The 24,603-nt window shown below is 49.1% G+C and overlaps 2 protein-coding genes across 4 annotated transcripts; one reads left to right on the top strand and one right to left on the bottom strand.

Annotated features, from left to right (window-relative positions):
- The first annotated feature begins 1,414 nt into the window (after nucleotides 1-1,414).
- On the top strand, nucleotides 1,415-13,551 carry tsg101a (tumor susceptibility 101a). The gene is made up of 10 exons (XM_007887408.1): nucleotides 1,415-1,513; nucleotides 3,356-3,440; nucleotides 5,358-5,423; nucleotides 5,981-6,144; nucleotides 6,913-7,039; nucleotides 9,786-9,849; nucleotides 10,236-10,339; nucleotides 11,340-11,542; nucleotides 12,471-12,710; nucleotides 13,248-13,551. Exons 1-10 carry the CDS (start codon nucleotides 1,478-1,480, stop codon nucleotides 13,335-13,337), a joined length of 1,179 nt encoding a protein of 392 aa, XP_007885599.1. The 5' UTR covers nucleotides 1,415-1,477; the 3' UTR covers nucleotides 13,338-13,551.
- Nucleotides 13,552-14,187: 636 nt separating this feature from the next.
- Nucleotides 14,188-24,603, bottom strand: LOC103174835 (L-lactate dehydrogenase A chain-like). 3 transcript variants are annotated; one of them, NM_001292749.1, is given in 8 exon segments: nucleotides 14,188-14,678; nucleotides 15,116-15,239; nucleotides 15,883-16,000; nucleotides 16,250-16,423; nucleotides 16,530-16,703; nucleotides 17,179-17,296; nucleotides 17,540-17,673; nucleotides 24,566-24,603. In NM_001292749.1, coding segments are annotated over 7 exon segments (1,002 nt in total). In that variant the 5' UTR covers nucleotides 17,669-17,673; nucleotides 24,566-24,603; the 3' UTR covers nucleotides 14,188-14,513.

Here is a 24,603-nt window from a genome sequence, read left to right as displayed (position 1 = left end):
ATGTCATAAGGTGCTATATCAAATGGAAAGATTATTATTATTCACACAATGTGGAACTCAGTGCCGGAAGCTGTGGTAAAGCAAAAAGCATCAATGTATTTAAGAGAAAACTTGATTCAGACATTAGGGGAAAGGGAATAGATGGATAGAGGATTGCTAGGGCTTGTGTGGAGTGTAAACCCTGGCATGTTTTTGTCCTGTCACAATCTATTTACGGGTTGGTTTCCTCATCTACTAATCTAGGTCAGTGCTGAGCCAAGCAGCCTGGTCACCCAACAATAGGTCCTCACACACCATCAATATACCATAGAATTATATAGCACAGAAGGAGGCCATTTGGCCCATCGTGTTAGTGCCAGCTCTTTGAATTAATAATAATTGAAAAGAGCTACCCAATCAATCCCACTCCCCGCTTTCTCCCCATAGCCCTACAAACCTGTCCTCCACAAATAATTATTTTTCTATCGGGTGTGTGATAAGAGTGTATCACACTGTCACTGTATCTCACTATCACACACTGTCATTGTATCTCACTATATCACACACTGTATCTCTATCACACATTGTCACTATTCTCACTCACACACTGTCACTGTATCTCATTATCACACACACTATTTCTCTCACACACTCACTGTATCTGTCTATCACACACTGTCACTGAATCTCCATCACACTGTCACTGTATCTCACGATCACACACTATCTCACAATCACACACTCACTGTATCTTACTATCACACACACTGTATCTCACTATCACACACTGTCACTGTATCTCACTATCACACTGTATCTCACTATCACACTGTCACTGTATCTCACTATCACAATGTCACTGTATCTCAGTATCATACACTGTCACTGTATCTCAGTATCACACACTGTCACTGTATCTCAGTATCATACACTGACTATTTCTCTCACACATTCACTGTATCTGTCTATCACACACTGTCACTGTATCTCCATCACACTGTCACTGTATCTCAGTATCATACACTGTCACTGTATCTCAGTATCACACACTGTCACTGTATCTCAGTATCATACACTGTCACTGTATCTCAGTATCATACACTGTCACTGTATCTCACTATCACACACTGTATCACTATCACACACTGTATCACTATCACACACTGTATCACTGTCACACACTGTATCACTGTCACACTGTATCACTATCACACACTGTATCACTGTCACACACTGTATCACTGTCGCACACTATCACTGTCACACACTGTATCACTGTCGCACACTGTATCACTGTCACACACTGTATCACTGTCACACACTGTATCACTATCACACACTGTATCACTGTCGCACACTGTCACTGTATCAGAGTGACGTCACGCACACACACGGTCAGCTGGTGATCACGTGAACGTGGATTCGCGCACGCGCAGAGAAGACAAACTGATCATTTCCGGGTCAGAAACAAAGACAGAAACATTGAGAGGCCGCGAGGATGTCAGAGAGTAACCTGAAGAAACAGCTCTCCAAGGTACAGCCTGGCCCTGGGACTGGCACTGGGACTGGCACTGGCACTGAGACTGGCCCTGGGACTGGCACTGGCACTGGCACTGAGACTGGCCCTGGGACTGGCACTGGGACTGGCACTGGCACTGAGACTGGCACTGAGACTGGCACTGGGGGACTGGCACTGGCACTGGGGGTGGGACTGGCACTGGGACTGGCCCTGGGACTGGCACTGAGACTGGCACTGGGACTGGCACTGGGACTGGCACTGGGACTGGCACTGAGACTGGCACTGGGGGTGGCACTGGGACTGGCACTGGCACTGGCACTGGGACTGGGACTGGGGGTGGCACTGGGACTGGCACTGGGACTGGGACTGGCACTGGGGGTGGCACTGGGACTGGGACTGGGGGTGGCACTGGCACTGAGACTGGCACTGAGACTGGCACTGGGGGTGGCACTGGGACTGGGACTGGCACTGGGACTGGCACTGGGGGTGGCACTGGGACTGGGACTGGCACTGGGACTGGCACTGGCCCTGGGACTGGCACTGGGACTGGGACTGGCACTGGGGGTGGCACTGGGACTGGCACTGGGACTGGGACTGGCACTGGGGGTGGCACTGGGACTGGCACTGGGACTGGGACTGGCACTGGCACTGGGACTGGCCCTGGGACTGGCACTGGGACTGGGGGTGGCACTGACACTGGGACTGACACTGAGACTGGCACTGGGACTGGCACTGGGGGTGGGACTGGCACTGGGACTGGCACTGGGACTGGGACTGGGACTGAGACTGGCACTGGGACTGGCACTGGGACTGGCACTGGGACTGAGACTGGCACTGGGACTGAGACTGGCACTGGGACTGGCACTGGGACTGGCACTGGGACTGGGGGTGGCACTGGGACTGGGACTGGCACTGAGACTGGCACTGGGACTGAGACTGGCACTGGGACTGGGACTGGCACTGGGACTGGCACTGGGACTGGCACTGGGACTGGGACTGGCACTGGGACTGAGACTGGCACTGGGACTGAGACTGGCACTGGGACTGGGACTGGCACTGGGACTGGCCCTGGGACTGGGGGTGGCACTGGGACTGGCACTGAGACTGGCACTGGGACTGGCACTGGGACTGGGGGTGGCACTGGGACTGGGACTGGCACTGAGACTGGCACTGGGACTGAGACTGGCACTGGGACTGGCACTGGGACTGGCACTGGGACTGGCACTGGGACTGGCACTGAGACTGGGGGTGGCACTGGGGGTGGCACTGGTGGTGACCCTGAGAGAGACTGGCACTGAGAATGGCACTGAGAGAGACTGGCACTGAGTGAGGGAGACTGGCACTGCGTGAGGGAGACTGGCACTGAGTGAGGGTGACTGGCACTGAGTGAGGGTGACTGGCACTGAGTGAGGGTGACTGGCACTGTGTGAGGGAGACTGGCACTGAGTGAGGGAGACTGGCACTGAGTGAGGGTGACTGGCACTGAGTGAGGGTGACTGGCACTGCGTGAGGGAGACTGGCACTGCGTGAGGGAGACTGGCACTGCGTGAGGGAGACTGGCACTGCGTGAGGGTGACTGGCACTGCGTGAGGGAGACTGGCACTGCGTGAGGGTGACTGGCACTGCGTGAGGGAGACTGGCACTGCGTGAGAGAGAGACTGGCAAAGAATGAGTGTGAGACTGGCAGAGGAAGGGAAACTTGCACTGAGTGAGGGGGGGAGAGAGTGAGTGAGAGTCAGAACGAGATTGGCACAGAGAGAAAGTGAGATGGGGTTTGTAACAGAGGTTGGAGAGTTGACCTGAGAGGTGGTCAGTGTTGGCGGTGGGCACTGAGGTGTGACGGCTTGTGTGTTGCAGTACAAGTACAAAGAGCTGACAATGCGGGAAATCCTCGCTGTCACTTCCATTTACAAGGACCTGAAGCCTGTGATGGACACATATGGTGAGTAATAGGCTTACCATAGCCCTTGACAGCCATACAACATGATAGAAAGGTGACCATCTGGGGCTTGGAGTTGAGTGGAGTTGGGTAGTGATTTGACGAGGAAATGGGTCATTTGCCCCAACAGGGCTATGCAAGTGTTGAGAACTCCACTTGAGTCTCCGCACTCTCCCTATTTTCTTCAATCTCACCCCTCTATTCTCACAGAATGATAGACGTTTACGCTTCAGGAGAAGGCCATTCGGCCCATCGCGGCTTTTAAAGAGCCTTTAATCCTTTCAATCCCTTCTCTCACCTCTCCATTCAGCCCATTAAGCCTGTTCCAGCAGTTTTAGACCTTTAACACTGTGGAGTGGATTGATCACTGAGCAGGTCAACAACTTGCATTTATATAGCACCCCTCACACAGGGTGATGTTCCAGAGTACTTGAGGGTAGTGAAAGGTTGGACAGCACTCAGTCAAGCAGATGGCTGTTTGGTGAGTGAGGTGAAGGGAAAAATGCCAACAACAAGGTCGCAGCTTCTGGCAGGAATAGACCACATGATTCCTTCCATGTATCTATCTCCAGATACATTCAAAAGGAAGCTAGACCTTTACTTGAGGGAGAAGGGAATCGTAAGTAATGTGTGGGAGGTAGTAAGGCATAGACTGGTTGGGCCGAGTGGCCTGTTTCTGTGCTGTACACTTCTTGTAACGTGTTGTCCAGTCTGAACAAACACCTCTTCCCGACCTGCGCTGACCTTGCAGGGTTAACAGGAGCTGAATGGGATGACTCCCTGCCTCCAGTGACTGCTCTGCCCTTCCAAGTCCTGCCAATAAGCCAGGCTGTGCTGCCATCAGCAGTGCCCTGGAGTACTGCGGATGCGTCTGGCTCAGGAACCGGACTGAAGACCGTCACAGAGGACTGGCTCGATTCCGACATTCCATTGCTAAACACGTGATATGTTTTCAGTAATGTACAGTGGAATCTCGTTATAATACAGCAGGCCATAAAATTGCAGCCCACTCCAGTCAGGACTCCTGCATTCACTGTGCATATGCACAGAAAGACAGCCGGCAACGACGGTACTTTAAAACACTGGCCGGATTGTTGAAGATCCCAGGGCACTTTTCAAAAAGAAAAGAGTGTTTCTCTCTCCTAGCGTCCTGGCCAATGATCCACCAAATAAAATTGCTCACTCACTCCACAACTGTTTGTGGGACACTGCTGCGTGCAAACAGTTTTGCCCACAAAATACACAGTGAGTCCACTTTACATAATATCCTGTGATGCGCTTTGAGATGTCTCAACGATGTGATAAGGCACTGTATCAAATGCAAGGATTATTATTATTATATATTCCAACTTCTTGAACTCCTTCCCTCTATTCTGCTTCCATCTCTATTCTGCTTCTCTCTACCTGGCTTGAAATCTTGCTATAAAACCTACCCTTTTGGTCGCATCCAACGTTACCTCCTCCCCCTTCTGCCTTGTTTGGCGTCTGTATGAGATATTCTCCTGTGTGAAGGGTGCTGTATTAAATGCAAATTCTGTGTGTCAAGACTGACCTCAAATAAATTTGGAGCATTTTTCAATTTAGCCTCAATTGTCATTTCATAAAAAGAACTGTCAAATTTTAAGCCTGAGATAAATTTCTGTCACTCTGAGAGTTTAGAGCTGAAGTTCCAGCGCTGTCCAGCAGATGGATCTGTAAAACCTCCAATAATCATGGCCGGTCAGCTCAGAGCTTCTTACTCAGTGACACTGAGATTATCATCAAAGAAAAAAGGAGAGCCTTTGCTGTGCTGGAAGGGAAGGCGGGGAAGGGGCTCCCTCGCTGTCCGGGAAAGTGGGGGTCTTGCTGTCCGGGGGAATGCCCCTCGCTGACTCCTGGTGAGCTAAGGTTGGTGCTAATGGTAATCCTGTCTGATTACAGTGTTCACTGACGGAACACAGCGGGAGCTGATGAGCCTGACAGGGACCATCCCGGTCAACTACCGAGGTAAGAAGTATCGCACCTACACCTAGTGTTCACCTGCGAGATGCCCGGGGCCAGTGTACAGCATGTTAATGGGAGTGAGGGGGAGGGGGCGGGGGAGGAATGTGGTACCAGAGCGTGATTGGTGCATTAATGAGGGCTGAGGGTAAGGTAGGTTCTTGAAAATCAATCACCTTCCCCCCCTCTCTGGGCTGACACTCTAGTGCAGGGCCTGAGGAGCACTCGCAGCATTAGAGGTGCCGTCCTTCAGATGAGACATTAAACCGAGGCCCCGTCTGCCTGTTCGGGTGGACGTTAAAGATCCCGCAGCGCTATTCGAAAAGAAGAGGGTGTCTCCCAATGTCCTAGCTAAAAATAAAATGGTCATTTACTTCTTGGCCGCTTGTGGGACGTGTGCAAAATTGACTGACGCGTTCTCCTGTAAAATACAGTTGTTCCTCTCTACAGTGAACTGCTTTGAGATGTCTTCCAGCTGTATGATATGTAAGGATTTTTATTATGAAGCGTTGTTAAGTTGTGTGTTACACGCGTGCAGCTCTGACCTGTTTGTGCCATTTCAGGCAACACGTACAATATCCCTGTGTGTCTCTGGCTGTTGGACTCCTACCCCTACAACTCTCCCATCTGCTTTGTCAAACCCACCAGCACCATGATGATCAAAACAGGCAAACACGTTGACGGCAGCGGAAAACTCTATCTCCCGTACCTGCACGAGTGGAATCATGTGAGTCCCGTGCCCTGGCGGGGGGAATGGGAGTGGGGAGGATCAGATCATATGTCAGGGTCACACTGTGGTACATCAGCGACCACAGTTTGCATAAGCTGCCTTACTCAAGTGAGTATGGAAATGTTTCTCTCTCTCTCTCTGTACATCTCCTCTCCTCTGTTTTTCTATCTCTCTCCTTTGTTTTGGGTCAGCCAGGTGACAGACACATGTGGAAACCCATCACCATGCTTAGGAGTATCCAAACCAAACTAAGAATTCCATGGATCCCACTTACACAAGGAAATCGCAGAGACAAATTGTCAGATTGGAATGCCCACTCTTTCCCTGGAGGAACGCATCTCTATGTACTCAGTTATTGCATCTTCTTTGTTTCTGTTTCTCCATCTCTGATCTCTCTTTGTTTCTCACTCCTCCTTTTGCTATTCCCCTTCTCACTCTCTGTCTCCATCTTTGCCTCTTTGCTTTATTTCTGTCTCTCTTCCCTCCCCTCTCTCTTGGCTTACAGTGGGACACTATGTGATAAGGGTAGGATTTATTCTAAAGGTTTGAGCTGCGCTGGTCTCAAGACCTTCCTCTTCAACTGTACCTTCGGTCACCTTCCCACCCCCACCCTCCCTACCCTCCAAACCTCTTGATTCCAACCCCCAGCTCGGATGCAAACCCTTGATTGTCCAACGCCTGGGGATGTCCTCCTGATGTGAAAGGTGCTGTGTAAATGCAGGTTGTTGCACCAAATGTGTTTACAGTCGTGTGTCTCCCCCGCAGCCGCACTCAGACCTGTACGGGCTGATCGAGGTGATGACTGTGATGTTTGGTGAGGAGCCGCCAGTGTTCTCCAGGCCGGTTGCCCCCCCGAGCTACCCCCAGTACCAGCCCTCGGGACCCCCCACGAGTGAGTAACTCAGAGAGTCGCTGTGTTGCCTTGTGACGTGAAGGGTCTTTATAAATACAATTTAATAAGAATAAAAATGATCCCTGCGTCTGATATAGTGCCTTATCACGCCATTGAGACGTCTCAAAGCGCTTCACAGAATATACCATAAAGTGTATATTTTGTGGAGAAAACGCGGCAGCCAATTGCGCACAGCAGCGTCCCATAAACAGTCATGGATTGAGTGACCAAATTTTTTATTTGAGGGATTATTACCTTCGCCAAAACTAACAACCGAGTTGCTACTTACTGCTAGGTAACCAGAGACGTATGCAGTAAGGAAACTTGCCTTAAGCTTTCACCCCATCGAGGAATCGAACCATGGTCCTCTCACTTGCCAGGCTAGTGTACTAATCCACTACACTAGGGGAGATGGCGTCATACAAAGAGGCCGGCAGGGTGTGGGATCATCCAGCTCTTGCTGTGTGGGGTAAAGGCAGGTAGTTCTGGGCTGTGGACTGTGAGTGAAACCTGAACAATTGTAGATCGAGGAGTGTTTGGAGCTCATGGGGTGGGGGTGTGGGGTGTGGTTTGAAGCTCCGAGTTCATCATTCTTAAAAAAAATCAGCTTGATGCCATGATGGAGGGGGAGGGGGGTTTCTGGAGGGTTGAGATTAAATGATCCGAAGGGTCTTCTTCATCTGATCTGATCTTGTGATCTTGTTTGGATGAGAGAGAGTTAAACAGTATAGGAGACAGTCACAGTGCAAGCAAGAGAATGAGGGAGTGATAGTGTTGGCAGTGTGACCGTTAGTGACATCTCCTGGTAAAACATCAGACAAGACAAAGAGTAGCTAGTAAATGATTTAAAGAATGGCCCACATATCAACTCGTGTTTATAGTGACTTTCATGTAGATAACCATCTCAAAGTGATTTGCGTTTTCTTTCCCTGACACGCACAGAAATCCTTCACTGCCCTTAAGAGAAGGGATACAGGAGCACATAGACATGAGGCCCATCCAGCCTGTTCCACCGGTTTATTAGATTTTGGCAGGTTGTTTAATCTCAACGCCTGTCCTCTTGTCAGGCCGCTCAATACCCTGTCTGTGTCTTGGTGTGTTTTAAGCATTGACCTTGCCTTCTTACCCGTCAATTCCTTTCATTATTTAACATGCGTCAATCTGATCACCCTTTAACCACTGCCGTAAGGAATATAACCCCAGTCTACCCAGCCTCTCATTACAGCTAATCCCCTTCAGCCCAGGTACTGGCCTGGTGAGTTGTCACTGGTCTGCAAACAAACTAACTCTGCATTCCATGTGCAAACTGGGAATTTCCATTCAAATTGCTTTATAGAGAGGGAGTGGGAGGGGAGAGCGGAAGCTTGGGCAGAGGGAAATGAACAAAATTTCAGTCATAGTTGTTTTTTGGAAAAGGTTTGCAAGGCCGGGGGGGTTTAAAGAGAGTTCCACAGAGCGGGGGCGAGAGGTTGGGGGGCTGTTAGTTAGCCGGAGATAGGGGGTGTAGCAGGCAGATTTGGTGGAGAGTGTAGTATTCCAGGGAATTACAGACTCGAGGTGAGGCTAGGACACCGGCGTATGTGGAGGTTATAGGGCGAAGATGCTGAAGTTCATCTGCTGGGGTGGAGGTAGTGTAGCTGGGCAAGGAGCAAACATTGTGAATGTTTGTGTGATTTGTGGAGGGTTATGCTCAGAAGGCCTGGCAGTGTTAACTAACACAACAAAGGTGGCCTTGTTACCTGGGAGCAGAACACTTTATGTGTGTGATCTGGCTTTTCATACCTGCATTGTGCAATTGAATGAGGGCTTATCTTATCTGACGTTTGAGCCTGATGCAGTCACGCACATTCTTGCCTTTGAATCAGAAGGTTGTGGATTGAATGAAAGGCGCTGTATCAATTTTAAAGATTATTTTTATATCACAGTTCAGGTGAAACTTCAGCTGATTGGTGGATCATTTTGATTATATGTTTATTGTAGTTTGGGTTTATTGCATTAGACTGTTGTCTAGTTCAGCACATTACACACATATGTGTATTTATAATAGTGATCCTTGCACTTGATGTAGCACCTTATCACGTCTTCGAGGCATTTCAAAGCGCTTCATAAAATATACTGCAAAGTGAATTAACTATATATTTGTAGGCAAAACACAGCAGCTAATTGCGCACAGCAGTATCCCACAAACAGTCGTAGATTGAGTGGCCAAATTATTGTTTTTTTAAAGGGATTATTTGACTTTATGCCTCATCATGTTAAAATGTCTCAAAGATCTTTGCACAGTTTTTCCTGAAAAATGTAGTGACTGTGTATTTGTAGTGAAAAGCAGCACAGCAGTGTCTCACAGCATCCACAGAGTGAATGACACATTTATCTGGGGATTGTTGGCAGATCAATGGAATAGAGAAAACCACGACCAACAACTTGCATTTATGTAGCATCCCCCTCATGTAGGGTAGCCTCCCAGAGTGCTTCCTTTGCTTAGAAACTCCCTTTGCTTTTCCAATAACGTTGATCTTATGAAATGATCTTTAACATCTACCAAAATGGGCACAGACAGGACCTTGGTTTTAATGTCTCATCTGAAGGACAACACGGCTGACAATCTCGTGTGGCTCCAGCACTGTACTGGAATGTCAGCCTGCGGTGTGAGAGCTGCTAGAGCTGGTTGAACAGAGTTTACAGTTGTTAGTTAATAAGTTTAGTTGATTGACATTCTAATGGGCTTGTTTTCTTTCTATCGTAGCTTCCTATATGCCCGGAATGCCTGCTGGAGGCACACCATACCCACCAGCCCACACCAACCCAGGGTAGGGCCCTGCTTACTGCAGCTACAGCAAGCAATAGCTTGTACTATGCTAAGCCCATAAACTAAATAATACGCACATATGTACATACAAACGCATACATACATGATATGTACACAAACACATACAATGATAGACACAAACACAATGTTTTACACATGCACACAGAATGATACATATACCCTCCCACATAATGATACATGCAATTACAATGTCACACACAAGTACACAAATTGATGCACATATATGACACCTAGACACCAAGTACTGTGGAGTTGCTGAATGTTCGCTCGCTGTCTAACGTGCCTGTTGATGTGTAACCCGCACTGTTTGATTGAACCTCGTCTTGTTATTTGATGAGTGAGTTAACCCTGTGTTTGCTGTTACAGAGGCTTTCCCGTGTTCTCCTACGCCTCACCTGCCCCCTACCCCACTGCAGCGGGCTCCGCACAGCACACCCCCTACCCCAGCCAGCCCGCTATCCCCAACACTGGTAAGAGAAGGGAAAGTAATTCACAGTCAAGTACTCGGAAATAATGTGATGATAATTTGGTGTGGTTGAGCAGTTTGATGGAACATCGCGCCAAGTGAAGTGGTGGAGGCAGGGCCCACTCTGGGTTTCAAGAGGGAAGTAGAGGCTTGAAGGAGGGAATAGAGACAGGGTTGAATGGCCTCCTTTTGTCTATGATTTTACACCACAGAATTGATGATGGGAGATTATTGTAGGTTTTGAGATCTGTACAGCATTGTGGTCTTCGTCAAACTCCTGCCTCGAAGTTGGGGTTGGGGGGGTGGAGTCTATGTAGGGGGCTGCCCTGCCTCAGTGCTCTTGGCTTTGTAATTGTAATGGTCTCGGCTATATCAGGACCAGGAGTCGAGCTGACTGCAGTATCCAGATTAGGAAACCCAAGCTGATTAACTTAAATGTGAAGGTTTCGTTCACAATCTGCTGATGGAATTAAACGTGCCTGTCAGGGCAGTGCAGCCGCCCCAGCATAGGCGCTCAGACTCCCACCGGCAATCGGCACGGAAAGAGCTGCTTTCATCCCTGGACAGTCAGCCTGGCTCCGCTGCCTGCCATCGCTCTTTGCTCTCAGTCAGAGGTTCAAGCCGGACACTCGAGCTCACAGTCTGGACTGACCCAGGGCCGTGCTGGCCATGTGCTGCTTTGTTAGGTGCTTTCGGATGAGATGTTACACCGAGCTCCCGTCTGCCTGTTCAGGTGGATGTTAAAGATCTCATGGCACTATTCAAAAAGAGAAGGGAGTCTCTCTCCCGGTGTCCTGGCCAACAATCTCCCAAATAAAATTGGTCACTCACTCCATGGCTGTTTATGGGAGGTTGCCATGGACAAATTGACTGCCATGTTCGCTTACAAATTAAACAGTCACTGCACGCTGGGGACGTGGGGTGAGTTAAGGCGAGGGCTTGAGGGGCTGCATGGGGTAGAGAGTGCCAGGGGTATGAAGTGCCTTGTGTCCACGGTGTTGCAGGGCCTAGTAGAGACGGCACTATCGGTGAGGACACGATCCGGGCCTCACTGATCTCGGCGGTCAGTGACAAGCTGCGCTGGCGGATGAAGGAGGAGATGGGTCGCGCTCAGGCCGAACTGGACGCCCTGAAACGCACCGAAGAGGATCTGAAGAAAGGTCACCAGAAGCTGGAGGAGATGGTCCATCAATTGGACAAGGAAATTGTGAGTTTGAGGTAGTGAATGGGATTGTGTGTATGTCTCCAATGGAATGCCCTCTCTCCCAAGAGGGACGTGTCCTATTCAACCAAATCCCAGAAAGGTACGCAGAGGTTGGCAATCCCAGGCATGGGGATCCCAGGTTGGTTGGGGTCTAACCAGCTAATGCTGCTGGAAAGTAACCAGCTAGAACTGTGACTGGCAAACTTCCCATCTGCTTGTCCAGCTATGAACCCCCTACCCCTTTGGCTAGCAGGATTAACAGGAGCGGAGTGGGATGACACCTTGCCCCCAGTGACTGGTCTGCCCTTCCATGTCCTGCCAATGAGCCAGGCCGGCTGTGCTGGGCTGTCATCAGCAGTGCCCTGGAGTCCTGTGGACCCACCTGGCTCAGAAACCAGACTGAAGATCAGCACAGAGGATGGGCTTGATTCTGACATTCTAGTTGCCAGGCACAACATCTTGGAACTCCACTCCCCAGCAAAACGTACCTCTCATCAGGAGAATATTCACTAGTTGTTCAGTGAAAGCCCTAAAAGTCGCTATTGCCTTTTAGTGAGCTACGTTGTGAGCCTTTCTGGAAGTATTCAGGGAATAATACCTGCCTGACAGCCATCTCCTGGGAATTAGCTGGGAATTCTGGTCACAAATATAATAATCTAGACCTGACTGAAATCTTCAGCATGTAGCAGAGCTGATTGTGGATAATCAAACAGTGTGGATAACCGGCATTGGCTGCTGTGCACATTTAGAAGTTTGGGCAACTAAATATTTCAAACAACAATTTAATGTTATTCCTGAACTGAGGAAGGGAATGTGTTGAGGACTGTGGCAGTTTTGACCATGGGATCTCAGCCAGTGGAGGATTTGCCAAGCAACAGATGTGCTGTGTCCAGTGTGAGCTGCTGTGCAGTAATTGCCGCTGTTCTCTCAGGCTGACGTAGACCATAACATGGAGATGCTGCGGAAGAAGGACGAGGAGCTGAGCCAGGCCCTGGAGAAGATGGAGAACCAGGCTGAGAGTAACGACATTGATGAGGTGGTGGTGCCCACCGCCCCCCTCTACAGGCAGATCCTCAACCTTTACGCTGAGGAGAACGCCATCGAGGACACCATCTTCTACCTGGGAGAAGCCCTGAGGGGTGGAGTCATCGACCTGGACGTCTTCTTAAAGGTCAGTTAGCTCCAAGCCAACGTGGGGATTCCACGGACACGGGTTTAATAATGAATAATAATCGTTCCATTTGATTTAGCGCTTTATCACGTCTTCGAGACGTCTCAAAGCGCTTCCCAGAATATACAGTAAAGTGTATTTTGTGGGTGAAACGGAATGGGGGAGGTAGGTGGGTCACCGATGAAGGGGTAGTTCTCCTGTGAGGAGGGGGCTGGGGGAGAGGTGAGGTCTCCCATGGTGTGAGGAAAGGAGGTGGGGGTTGTGTATCTCTGGTGGGCTGAGTGAATTGGAGTGGGGGCACTCTGAGCCCAGGCCAGGTCACTGTCATACTCCACTAATACTCCGTAGTTTGTAAGTTGATAAAAGTGAGGACTGCTCACAGTTACAGGAGGAATGTGGGGCTGACTGACGGAACGCCATTCGGTGACAGGAGGTCACCTTGAAATGAATTCCCCCCCCATCCCTCGACCAAGTTGCCAGCACGGAGTGACAGTAATCTTGCCCCCTTTCTCCCTCTCGCTCACTCTCTCCCTGCAGCACGTGCGTCTCTTGTCCAGGAAGCAGTTCCAGCTCCGAGCGCTGATGCAGAAAGCCAGGAAGACGGCGGGGCTCAGCGACCTTTACTGATCTCCCTGCTGCTTCACTGAGCTCTGGCTTTCCTTCACTGCTGTCTGTCTGACCAGGGATAGGCGTCTTCTGGCAGGAATATAGGCTAAGTTATTACATATCCACAACTGTAAATGTTTCAACTTTTAAATCACACTATTTTTCTGCTGTTTGTTTGAGTCCTTTGTATCTCCCCAACAGGTGGGAAATAGATTAAACTCTTTGAATATTCTAAGTCTCTTTCCCGGCTGCCGGCTCTGCACTGTACAGTATAACAGGAAAGTAACGGGATCTGCAGGAGAGGAGGGAGTTGGCTGGGGTAAGACAGTGTGACCTGGGCTCAGTCAGGGAAGCACTCCCTTCTGGGGCAGAATGGCTCAAGATCTGGGCCAATAGAAAAGTGAGGTCAAAATTTTGCCACTGAATCCACTACACCCCCACTCCCTCTCCTACACACTGAAACCACGCTGTTGTGATTTTGTGTGGTCTCTTTCATCTGCATGTGTCTCCGTATGAGTGTGAGTGAGCGCAACTCTGAGTATGCATGTCTACAAGTGTGTAAATGTGAGTGTCTCACGTTTGCAATCAGTGACCGATTGCAAATGTTCAAATTTTCCAAACAATGTGAAGCGGCTCTAAGTGAGTGGTGCCTGCAGTGTAATGGTGAGTTGGTAGTGAAGACTTTGAATGAAAGAATTACAGCTCCAATCTGATCTACTTGAAGTTGAGTTGCCAGCGGCTGGGGTAACCTGTAGCCAGTTACTGTCAGGCACTGCTGCCTTCACCTCGTCACTAATATCCCATTATAGTGCAGTGCTAAGGTAGAGCTGTAGTTACTGGTAGATTGATGCCACACAAGGTCCCAGAAGACAAGTTGGGAGTTCTTTACTTTATTTCCCTACAACAGACGCTTGATACACAGTTGATAGTCTACACACAAATACTTAAGACATTGTGACAGCTGTGAGCTGCTCAGTGTGGAAGACACAGGTTGACTGGGAATTTGTGATTGCACGCAGGACTGCTGGCCAGTGGGGGGTGCTCAGCTGTGTCTAGTGAAAGGGTCACTATTTCAGGGAAGCAAAAGTTGTCACAAAGATGCGGTCACTATGTCTCGCTGGACGACACAGGACAACACCACGAGCAGCCCACAGAAACATTGGCTACAGCCAGCACGACAGGTTACAGTGACGAGCTTCAAAACTGCAGATCTTTCTGGATACCCCATAGGGTCTCAGCACTTTTCACCAGCTGGGCCTCCTCCTCCTGTTTCAGCACCATCTTGACAATGTCGGTCATTCCTGAGCTTCCCAGGATTGAAGGGACACTCAGGAAAACTTCATTAGAAATTCCGTGTAAACCCTGGTGAGCAGAGAGCACAGAGGTAGAGCTTAGGGCACTGGTTACTCAGCATTACAATTCAAGCCATTCTGCGCCCCCCACCCCCTCCCCAAACTCCCACAACATGCTCCTGCTCAAAACATTGCCCCTCCACCTGAAACAGCAGGTCCACCCTTATAGGGCCAGTTCCCATCACCTGGATTTACAGGTACAGTGTTGGTAGGGAAGTCTGCATGAAGGAACCAGGCTCTGGTATCACTGCTGTAACCAAACAGCAGCACAGGTGACAAGCTAAGCACCTCATGCAGGTTTGCCTCAGGTATACACATGCCTGTAAATCAAATCACACAGCAGTGGAACCTATCCCTGTGATGAAGTGGGAGTAACACAGGACTTGTTGCAGATACAGGTGAGAGACACTGCAACCCCCTCTCCCAGCCCCCAACTGCTCCGCTCACCTTGACCATAGTGGAAATAGGGTGGATTCTCCGCAGGTTCTTCATGATGCTCTCGGCCATGTCTCCCACAGACATGCCGATAGCCCAGGAGGTGTAGCCTTTCAGCCTGATCACTTCGTAAGCACTGCAGGAGATACAACCGGAGCATGGATTCATTTCCTCATTTGCGAATCGAATGCAATCACACAAATTCCCTGTTCGCCCAGCTCCAGACTCGAACGCACAGCACATCCCAACCACAGCACGAGTCAGGAGCAAACAGATATTGGCCTGACAGTACAGCAAAGAGCTAGTCACACTCTGCTTCCCCAACAGCATTCTGCCCCAAAGCCAAGTCTTTCCCAGACATCTAACACACAATCCGGCAAAGAGTGACTAGCTCACACCTTATACTGTTGGTTTTCCTCATTCTGGAGTTGGGCTGAGTACAAGACCAAATCCCAGTCATTCCTGCTCAGACTCAGTCCTACACCATGTGCCTTTGGACACAGAGAATGTCATTATACCAGTCGTGCTTTACCCTAACCATGCAGATGACCATAACCGGGAAGCCATGAACAAGCCCAGAGCAAAGGGAAGGACTAGAGTTTTGCAGGGGTGCTGGCTTTCTGTGGTGTGTCAGTCCTGCTCACCTGCACTCTCGCTCTCCTGTTAGTTTTTTGTCTAATTCCTTATTAAAAGCCATTCTTTAAATTGCAGACATTTCACTTCACTAAAACCCTCCCCACTGATTGCGTGAGGAATCAGCGCTGACCTCAGGTGCTCACCTGTCCACCACATCCTTGTGCAGCTTCTTCCAATGTTCCTTGTCTTGATCGGTCCCGATGTCAGGGTTGAGCTTCTGCAGGCACACACCTGCCACGTTCAGCCCGCTCCACACCGGCACTGTGAGAGGAGGCAGCGTTAATACCAACAGTCACACCAAGACTCCACTTCACCTGGAGCAGTGCAGTCTCAAGAGTCCGAGCAGATCACAGAGGTAAGGAAATCTGGAGGAGCACTAGGCACCTGACTGCTGCTCTAAACCCAGCAGCGAGGAAGGATGCTGTGTGGTAACATTGAGCCAGATTCTGGCACTCCCCCCACCCCCCCCCCACTTTGTTCCCTCGCCCCCACCCACAATGTCGGACATACCACTGGAGTCGCCGTGCTCGCCAATGACCCAGGCGTGGCAGCTGGTGCTGTGGATGCCAAGCTTCTCGCCAATCAGGTATCGAAAACGTGCAGAGTCCAGGTTACACCCGCTGCCAATCACACGGTGCCGCGGGAACCCACTCAGCTTCCAGGCCACGTAAGTCAGGATGTCAACTGGGGTGTGGGGGTGGAAAAGAGAGAGAGATTAACGCAACAACTCTCCCCATATTATCTCCCCTACACCCACCACACACACACACACACGCGCGCCAGCACTGACCTGGGTTGGACACCACTAGGATGACACAGTTGGGGCTGTACTTGACCACGTTGGGGATGATAAATTTGAAGATGTTGACATTCCTCTGCACCAGGTTGAGGCGGCTCTCACCCTCCTGCTGACGGGCCCCGGCAGTCACGATAACCAGCTTAGAGCCAGCGGTGACGCTGTAATCTGTCCAGTACAAGAGCATAGAGAAGGCTGTAAACTCTGTGCATTATCCAATGCAGAGTTTACAACCTTCAGTACTTTCGAGTCTGTGCTGCTGCTCTCTCATCTACTACTCTAATTCCATTCCCTGCTCTTCTCCCATCGTCCATAGTATGTGCGCTGGTGCTCACTCCCCACTGGAGCTCTCTAATCCAATTCCCTGCTCTCTCCCCATCATGTCTATACTTGTTCCCCCACTGGAGTTCTCGACTCTAATCCCATTCACTAAAAAATTTATAGTATCCAAAAAGTAACCGATTCCTTTATTTGGTGGTATGGCAAGACATTTCACATTCTAACCCTCCGTGTAAAATACCTTCTACTTGTGATAATCCTCAATTATTCATGTTCTTTTGATACTGACTCGTTGACGGATGGAATTTAGAATAGAACATAAGAATTTGCTACGTGAAAAAAGACCAAAGAAGACCACACTTACCCTTGTCGGCCACGATCTTCGGGGTGCGGAGGAAGAGGCTGCCATGCTGGAGGTCCATCATCTCCCCCTTCAGCTTGTCCTCCATCACATCCACCAGAGCAAACTCATCCGCCAGGTTCTGAACAAAAAGCAGCAATTCGTATTCGCAGACCAAAGAACGAGACTCCGACCACCGCAACCTTCCTCCCCCCCCCCCCCCCGGTCATGTTGGGAGGACGTCCCAAAACGCTTAACAGTCTAATGTTTGCACCCAACATAGTGATGGGATCTGAGGGGCTTGGGAAATGATGGCCAAAAGAGCAGTCAAAAAGGAAGGACTTGATAGGGACCCAATATACAGACTGACAGAGAAGAGTCTCACCTTCATTAAGATGCTGATGGCACATGCCATCCCCACAGCGCCCACTCCAATAACCGTGATCTTATTGCGCGGTGCCTCATCTCCCTGGGGCACTAGATTGCCAATCAGCTTCTCCTTGGTGGTGGCCATTTTGACTGGAAGACAAACAGGAAGCAATATATTAGTGCAATGGGGAGGCCGGTGGGGGGGGAGATTTGTTGACCAGTACACCAGAAGAGAGAAACTCCCTTCTCTTTGCAAATAGTGCCATGAGATCTTTCATGTCTGCCTGAACATACAGACGGGACCTCGGTTTAACGTCTCACCCGAAGGACGGATAGCAATCTTTTAAATCAAAAATGCTTCCCAGATGAACACTGCCCAGTGACGTGACGATATTTGTAGGCAAACAGAGCAGTTATTTGCATGAAGCTCTGCCCTAAGCACAACAATGAGGCAAATGATTGATTTTACTTGGGGGATTGTTGGCCAGGAGCAGAGCAAAAGAGTCAGAAGTCTACTAACTGAAACGTGGATGGGAATATTGCAATCAGGTGTATGAGAGAGAGTCACACCCACATACATGCACGTATACATGGCATTACCTAAGAGCATGTACATATTAAATATCCACAGTATAGTCACCTGAACTAACACTATAATAGGGTTAAAATACAGGTTCAAACCAACAGCAGCTGCGGAGTGGTGTGTGCCTGCATGAACGAATCCATCACTCTTTAATCTGTCTGCACAGTAACTGGGTCAGGGTTGCTGCAGGGAACTACGTGCGGATGAGCACATCCTGGGAATGTGGAGTACAATTCCAGCTTAGTCACTCGCTGCTGCTGCTCCTCTCTCCCAAGGATTACGCTCGGTGCCCATCCCCCAAACCTCAACCCCAGTGACTCGGCTGCTGCTCGATTTCCTGTTTCACAAGCTGCAAACACTTCATGTCAAGTGCGCAATGATTGTCAAACTAGTAAAAACTGAAAAGGAATTTTGCTGAACACAGCTTCCTGCACCCCCAGTTTGCTCCCAGTATCCCTGCCTGTACAACAACATCATTACATTAACAACATTACATTTGTATAGGGGGTGGGGAATCAATGCCATGATGTGTGCAAATTGCCCGCCATGTTTATCTATAAAACAGGCCCCCAAGACATTTTGACCTTAGATGTTATAAAAGCTTTTTGTAAATGAATGAGCAGCTATTTCCCCCCAGTCTCCTGCCCTTAGCCCCTGCCATGGCATTGTCTGTGATTGACTGCAACTGCCCGTTCATTCGGAACTGCCTATAAACTGCCTGCCGCTGTCACAAGCTATGCTGAATGAATGGCAGCTGTTTCCCTCCTCTCCACAGAGCTGACTGCTCCAGAGCTCAGGTAGAGTGGGCTATGCTTGATGTGTGCAAACCGGCTGCCACGCTGTGTGTGTTGGTGGTTGCCAACCCTACCTGGAGACTGTGATGCACCCAAGTCACAGCGAGGTGGAAGAGGAAGCCCACAAAGGGAGCGGTGTACACCGAGGCAGCCTTGAGGGTGTCCAGAGCCCAGAGAGGGAGAGAAGCGGAGGCAGAGGGAATCCCTGACCCGGCGCTGCGGAGCAGATCCCGTGAAGAGGCAGCTGAGCTGGTGCCGGTAATGCTAGCTATAGGCTGGTCTGAGCTATTATTGCGGCAAATCTCCAGGCTGCCATCAATCACAGGCAGGGGATAAGGACAGGAAATGGGGGCGGGACAAGGGAAACAGCTATCTGTTCGTGTAGATAATGGTTGCATTCTTATAGCATTTAAGGTGAAAATGTCGCAAGGGACCGTCTATGGGTAAACCTGGTAGCTAATGTGCACACAAGCTTCTGTAAACGGCCATGAGGTTATCCCAGAGAATAGGCCAGGGGTTTTGCAGAGATGTTGAACCCAACCTTTAAACTTTATAGTTGAGACATTAGTGATGAGGGTGCGTGGGAGGGGGGTTGTTACAGAAAGGTGACAGCCAGGGCACCCTGAAAGGTTACATAGTTTAGTCCCAAACAGGCCTGTCACCCGTGGCTGTAAAGAGCAGCCCACGTCTATATCAGGCTCTGACCTTTCCACCGCTCCCATGTAATCCCAGGCCATGGCTGCCATTTACTTTAGGGCCACTAAAGCTGTCATATAATATACCTGGGATTCCGGCACAGGGAATAGTGCTTGCCTGAGGAATTCCATCCTCTGAAGGGACCTAGAAGGCCAGGACCCCAGAGGGGCTCGAAAACAGAGAGATCACAGGTTTGATGTCAGTTAAAACAGCTCCCACAGTCCTGGAGGCACTGAACAGCTATCCTGCTGGGTGGGTCAGGCCATATCTCAACCATAACCTCCATTATACTGGATGCAGTCCAGCCAGTCAGTAATGTACACCCAGTCAGACAAAATCGCTATCTATTCCATCACCAATCTGTACTCAACCCAATCCAGTAAAGGTCGAGGATCAAATCTTCCCCTGAAACATTGCTACACCCAGCAGCAGCAGGAGAGACAGGAATCCTGAGAATGACCTTGAATATTCCACATCCAATCTTCTCAAAAGTGATTGACTGCGGAATAATGTGGGAGGGTATGGAGTTTGGTATATACGAGCAGCAAACTTTTGAATCCTTCTGGGCGACGTCATCTGCAGATACAGGGTAAACTTCCACATGTTTCACTGAGTTCTTTGAAGAGGTAATAGAACGAGTAGACAAGGGTAATGCAGTAGATGCAATATTTGGATTTCCAAAAGGCGTTTGATAAGGTACCACACAATAGATGAATGAATAAGGTCAGAGCATATGGAGTCAGGGGAAAAGTAGCAGAATGGATAGCAAGCTGGCTGGCTACAGGACAGAAAACAGAGGGTAGGAGTAAAGGGTAACTACTCAGACTGGCAGAGGGTGGGATTGGTATTGGACCCGTTGTTGTTCACAATTCTCCCGGTCTCCCCAGCTCCACTATTCAAAAGATTCAGCTCATTCAGAACTCTGACACCCACATACTGACCCGGACCAAACTCCATACCCACATCTCACCAGTTCTGGCCCAGGCTCCACTGGCTCCCCATCACCGGACGGATCGACTTCAAGATCCTCATGCTCGTGTTCAAATCCTTTCACTCTCTGGCACCTCCCTACCTCTCTGACCTCCTCATTCCCCAATCCACCACTCGACTGGCACCGGGCTCCTTCTCGTTCCTCACACTTTCCGCCCCACCATTGGATGCCGCGCTTTCAGCCACTATGCCCCGAAATTCTAGAACACTCTCCCTCAATCCCTCCGCTTTGCCCCCCCTCTCCCCCCTTTTCAAGTCCCGCCTGAAAACCTTCCTCTTCAACCGTGCTTATGGCAACCTCCCCTCCCCCACAGGCTCGGAGTCAGGTTCTGTCACTGTTAAGCGCTTTGAGACAGTACCCTGCATGAAGGGAGCTATATAAGTGCTAGTTAATCCCTCAAGAAAAAAAATAACTTGGTCATTCAATCCATGACTATTTGTGGGACACTGCTGTGCGTAATTGGCTGCCGTGTTTCACCCACAAAATTCACAGTCAATTCACTTTACAGTATATTCTGTGAAGCGCTTTGAGACGTCTAGAAGACATGAAAAGTGCTACATCAAACGCAAGGATTATTATTATAAGTTGTTGTTGAATCAATTGGACTCTGTGAATGATGGAGCTGGGGAGACCAGTGAGAGGAGGAGGGGGGATTGGAGAAATCTAGGTGTTTTTACACAAATAGATATTGAGAATAGTCGCTCCTTACCACATTTGACCTTCTCAGGTTTTGGAGGCGAGTCCATGACAGTGAACGAAAGGGACTGATTTGCACTTACAAGGAAAACACTAAAGGGTTTTTGAAAAGAAAAGTTGGGGCAGATAATAACAATGCTTATTATTAGTGAGGAAAACGCAGTCGGGTTAGTACACAGTGAGCTGTTATGAGCTGCCTCTCGCTGTGCTGTAAACTACTGTCTGGCAAATGGTGTCAGTTGGCATTTTTCAAACTTTGAATTCCTATGCAATGGCACAGGTAGAATGTCCAGAGATGAGCCTCAACACTGACCGGGGCCCCAACAGATAAAAGTAAAACCAGGACAACGGGGTAATCCGTTGCACAGCATTTCCGCTGGTCAGCAACCAGAAGGCACACACAGGCTTACCATCACACAAAGGAATTAAAGAGTAAGTTAGAGAAAATGTCAGAGGACGTGGAGAGTGGATACGCTGAAGCAATCACTGATTATTTAGGAGGCACTAAACGGATTTCTGGAAGAGGAATGTAAAAGACGAGAGGGCGGGATTAGTTTATGTGGTGCGCTTGGAGAAAAGCACCAGGACAGAGTCGATGGGCCGATTGGCTCATTTCTGGGCTGTGATAGTTTATGGTTTTAGTGGAGGCAGAACCGACTGCTGTAGCTGCTGTGAACAGAAACGAGACCGCAGGTGGGAGGGAATCAACTGCCGACTCAGGAAAGGGAGGAGGTAATTCTGGTTAATGTTAGACAAACCTCTTTTGTTGGATCTCAGAGTTGGCTACTATGGCTAAGGGGGAGGTAATCACTTCATTTATTTCCACTTAATCCCACTTACCACAAAGTCATTGTGAATTGCAACAGCTAAGATGTAATTGCAATACGTAAGATGCAACACTCATTTTGGAAAACCCTCACATTTCCGCAATACGGTTATAAATTGCAGCAACAGTTGACACAAGGTTGACTCAAAACGCTTCAAAACTAATTTCCACTTGTTCACTCACTCCTTCCTCTGTCAAAAATTTTCTTAACACCATTATTCTTCAGCCCAGTCTGGTTTTCAACCAATCTCACTTTCCCCTGCATAGTCCACTGTTTGTCCAGACACTATGTTAATCAGGCATTTTGAGATCTTCCTCTCCATGTAAAGCACTACCCACACAACCCCCCTCCCCCCACACACACGGTTCCTCTGGCATCCTTTAGCAAATTGAAGCAACGGGAGATAGAGGGAAGATGGCTGCCTAAAGGTTACACACCAGATTAAGACATGGAGAAGTTTAGAGGAAAGCACCTTCACTTCACAATGTGGCCTTTTAGTATATTATTATTATGGAATATATTTCGGACACATCTTCACATTTGCCGAACATTGAGAATACAGGTGGTAATTAACTTGCGTGGCCTCAGGGAACTGCTGCATGGTTTTAGTGAAAGCAGAACCAACCCCCCCCCCCCCCCCCCCGCCCTCCACACGCACATGGCTCTCACCACTACCCCACACAAAGCTATCACCCCCATCTCCTCCCCCACCCACATACACCAGGCACTTACCTTACACCCTCATGCACCCCCCACACACACACACACATACACCAGGCTCTCACCAACCTCCCCCCACATACACACCAGGCTCTTCCCTCCCCCGCACACACACGGCTCTCACCCCCCATACACACTAGTCTCAGTTACCATACTCTCTCACGTGCGTGCACACACACACACGCGCGCGCACGACTGAGACAGTGTGGAGAGCAGGAACCATGTCTAGCAATGATAGAGCTGATCTTAGTGGTGCTGTAAATGCATCGTGATGCAGACAGAGTTGGTGAATTTGTACACTTTCCGAGTTTCCTAAAAATCCACAACTGTGTGTGGAACACCGCCGTGAGCAGTCGGCTGCCCCGTTTCGCCCACAAAATACAGTCACTATCCTTTCACAGTATATCCTGCGAAACGCTTCGAGACCCCTCAACGATGTGATAAGGGGCCGTATCAAATGCAAGGATTATTATTAGTTATTATTAGTTTATTAAGGCTCTCCCTGCCCCACCCTCCCCACGCTCCCCAGGCTCTCAGCGCTGACCAGCGGCACCCAGCGATACAGCCTGCGGACCCGCACGGCGGAAGCCGAGAGCAGATTACCGTCGACTTAATTCATCGGTCACGTGGCAATCTGTGGGTCAACGTACAGCCCTGAACAGCGTTCATATTCCGGAATCGCGTCCAATATAATTCGTGTTTAGCTCAGTGTTTGATTACACGAGCGGATTCACAATAATCCTCGCATTTGATATAGCGCCTCATCTTGAGACGTTCTTGAGACATCTCACAGTGAGCGTTACAGATACATATTGCAGAGAAACCGTGTTATAGTCACTAGTGACTGAATAGAAATGCCCGGGGGGGTGGGGGGGGTGGAGTGGGGGTGGGGGGGTTGGAGTGGGGGGTGAGAGAGGCTGAACCACAGCGGAGACAGATTTGACAATTCACGCACGAAGCTGATTTTTTTAAAAAAACAAAAAAGAGCGGTTACTGGGACACGATCGGAGAAGACACGCGAGTGACGGGACAGCGGAGAGTGACTGCCGGTGTGTGTGTGGGGAAGAGCTCTCATCCTGTGCGCTGTTACATGATATATATATATATATACACATACATACACACGTGTGTGAGTGTGTGTGGGCGCCGTTACCTGGTGTTATATATATATATAGTGTGAGTGCCATTACCTGGTGTTATATATATATATATGTGTATACAGTGTGAGTGCCATTACCTGGTGTTATGTGTATATATGTGTATATAGTGTGAGTGCCATTACCTGGTGTTATATATATATAAATGTATACAGTGTGAGTGCCATTACCTGGTGTTATGTGTATATATATGTGTACAGTGTGAGTGCATTACCTGGTGTTATGTGTATATATATATGTATATAGTGTGAGTGCATTACCTGGTGTTATGTGTATATATATGTGTACAGTGTGAGTGCATTACCTGGTGTTATGTGTATATATATATGTATATAGTGTGAGTGCATTACCTGGTGTTATGTGTATATATATGTGTACAGTGTGAGTGCATTACCTGGTGTTATGTGTATATATATATGTATATAGTGTGAGTGCATTACCTGGTGTTATGTGTATATATATATGTGTATACAGTGTGAGTGCATTACCTGGTGTTATGTGTATATATATGTATACAGTGTGAGTGCATTACCTGGTGTTATGTGTATATATATGTGTATATAGTGTGAGTGCATTACCTGGTGAGTGCTGCGCTGCTGCTCTCGGGCTCCGCAGT

The sequence above is a fragment of the Callorhinchus milii genome, unplaced genomic scaffold (genome assembly GCF_018977255.1).
Source record: "Callorhinchus milii isolate IMCB2004 unplaced genomic scaffold, IMCB_Cmil_1.0 Scaffold17, whole genome shotgun sequence".
Lineage (NCBI taxonomy): Eukaryota > Metazoa > Chordata > Chondrichthyes > Chimaeriformes > Callorhinchidae > Callorhinchus > Callorhinchus milii.
Note: the sequence above shows the minus strand (reverse complement) of the source record. Positions and strands in the feature narration are given on the sequence as shown.

Excerpts from the sequence above, each read along its gene's own strand:
- tsg101a (XM_007887408.1), top strand. The coding sequence starts at position 1,478 with ATGTCAGAGAGTAACCTGAAGAAACAGCTCTCCAAG. Across the intron at positions 7,040-9,785 it reads GCCCTCGGGACCCCCCACGA|CTTCCTATATGCCCGGAATG; the intron begins GTGAGTAACTCA and ends TTTCTATCGTAG. Across the intron at positions 12,711-13,247 it reads ACCTGGACGTCTTCTTAAAG|CACGTGCGTCTCTTGTCCAG; the intron begins GTCAGTTAGCTC and ends CTCTCCCTGCAG.
- LOC103174835 (XM_007887405.2), bottom strand. The coding sequence starts at position 17,668 with ATGGCCACCACCAAGGAGAAGCTGATTGGCAATCTAGTGCCCCAGGGA. Across the intron at positions 16,704-17,178 it reads GAAGATCGTGGCCGACAAGG|ATTACAGCGTCACCGCTGGC; the intron begins GTAAGTGTGGTC and ends TGTACTGGACAG. Across the intron at positions 14,679-15,115 it reads CTATTTCCACTATGGTCAAG|GGTTTACACGGAATTTCTAA; the intron begins GTGAGCGGAGCA and ends TCTGCTCACCAG.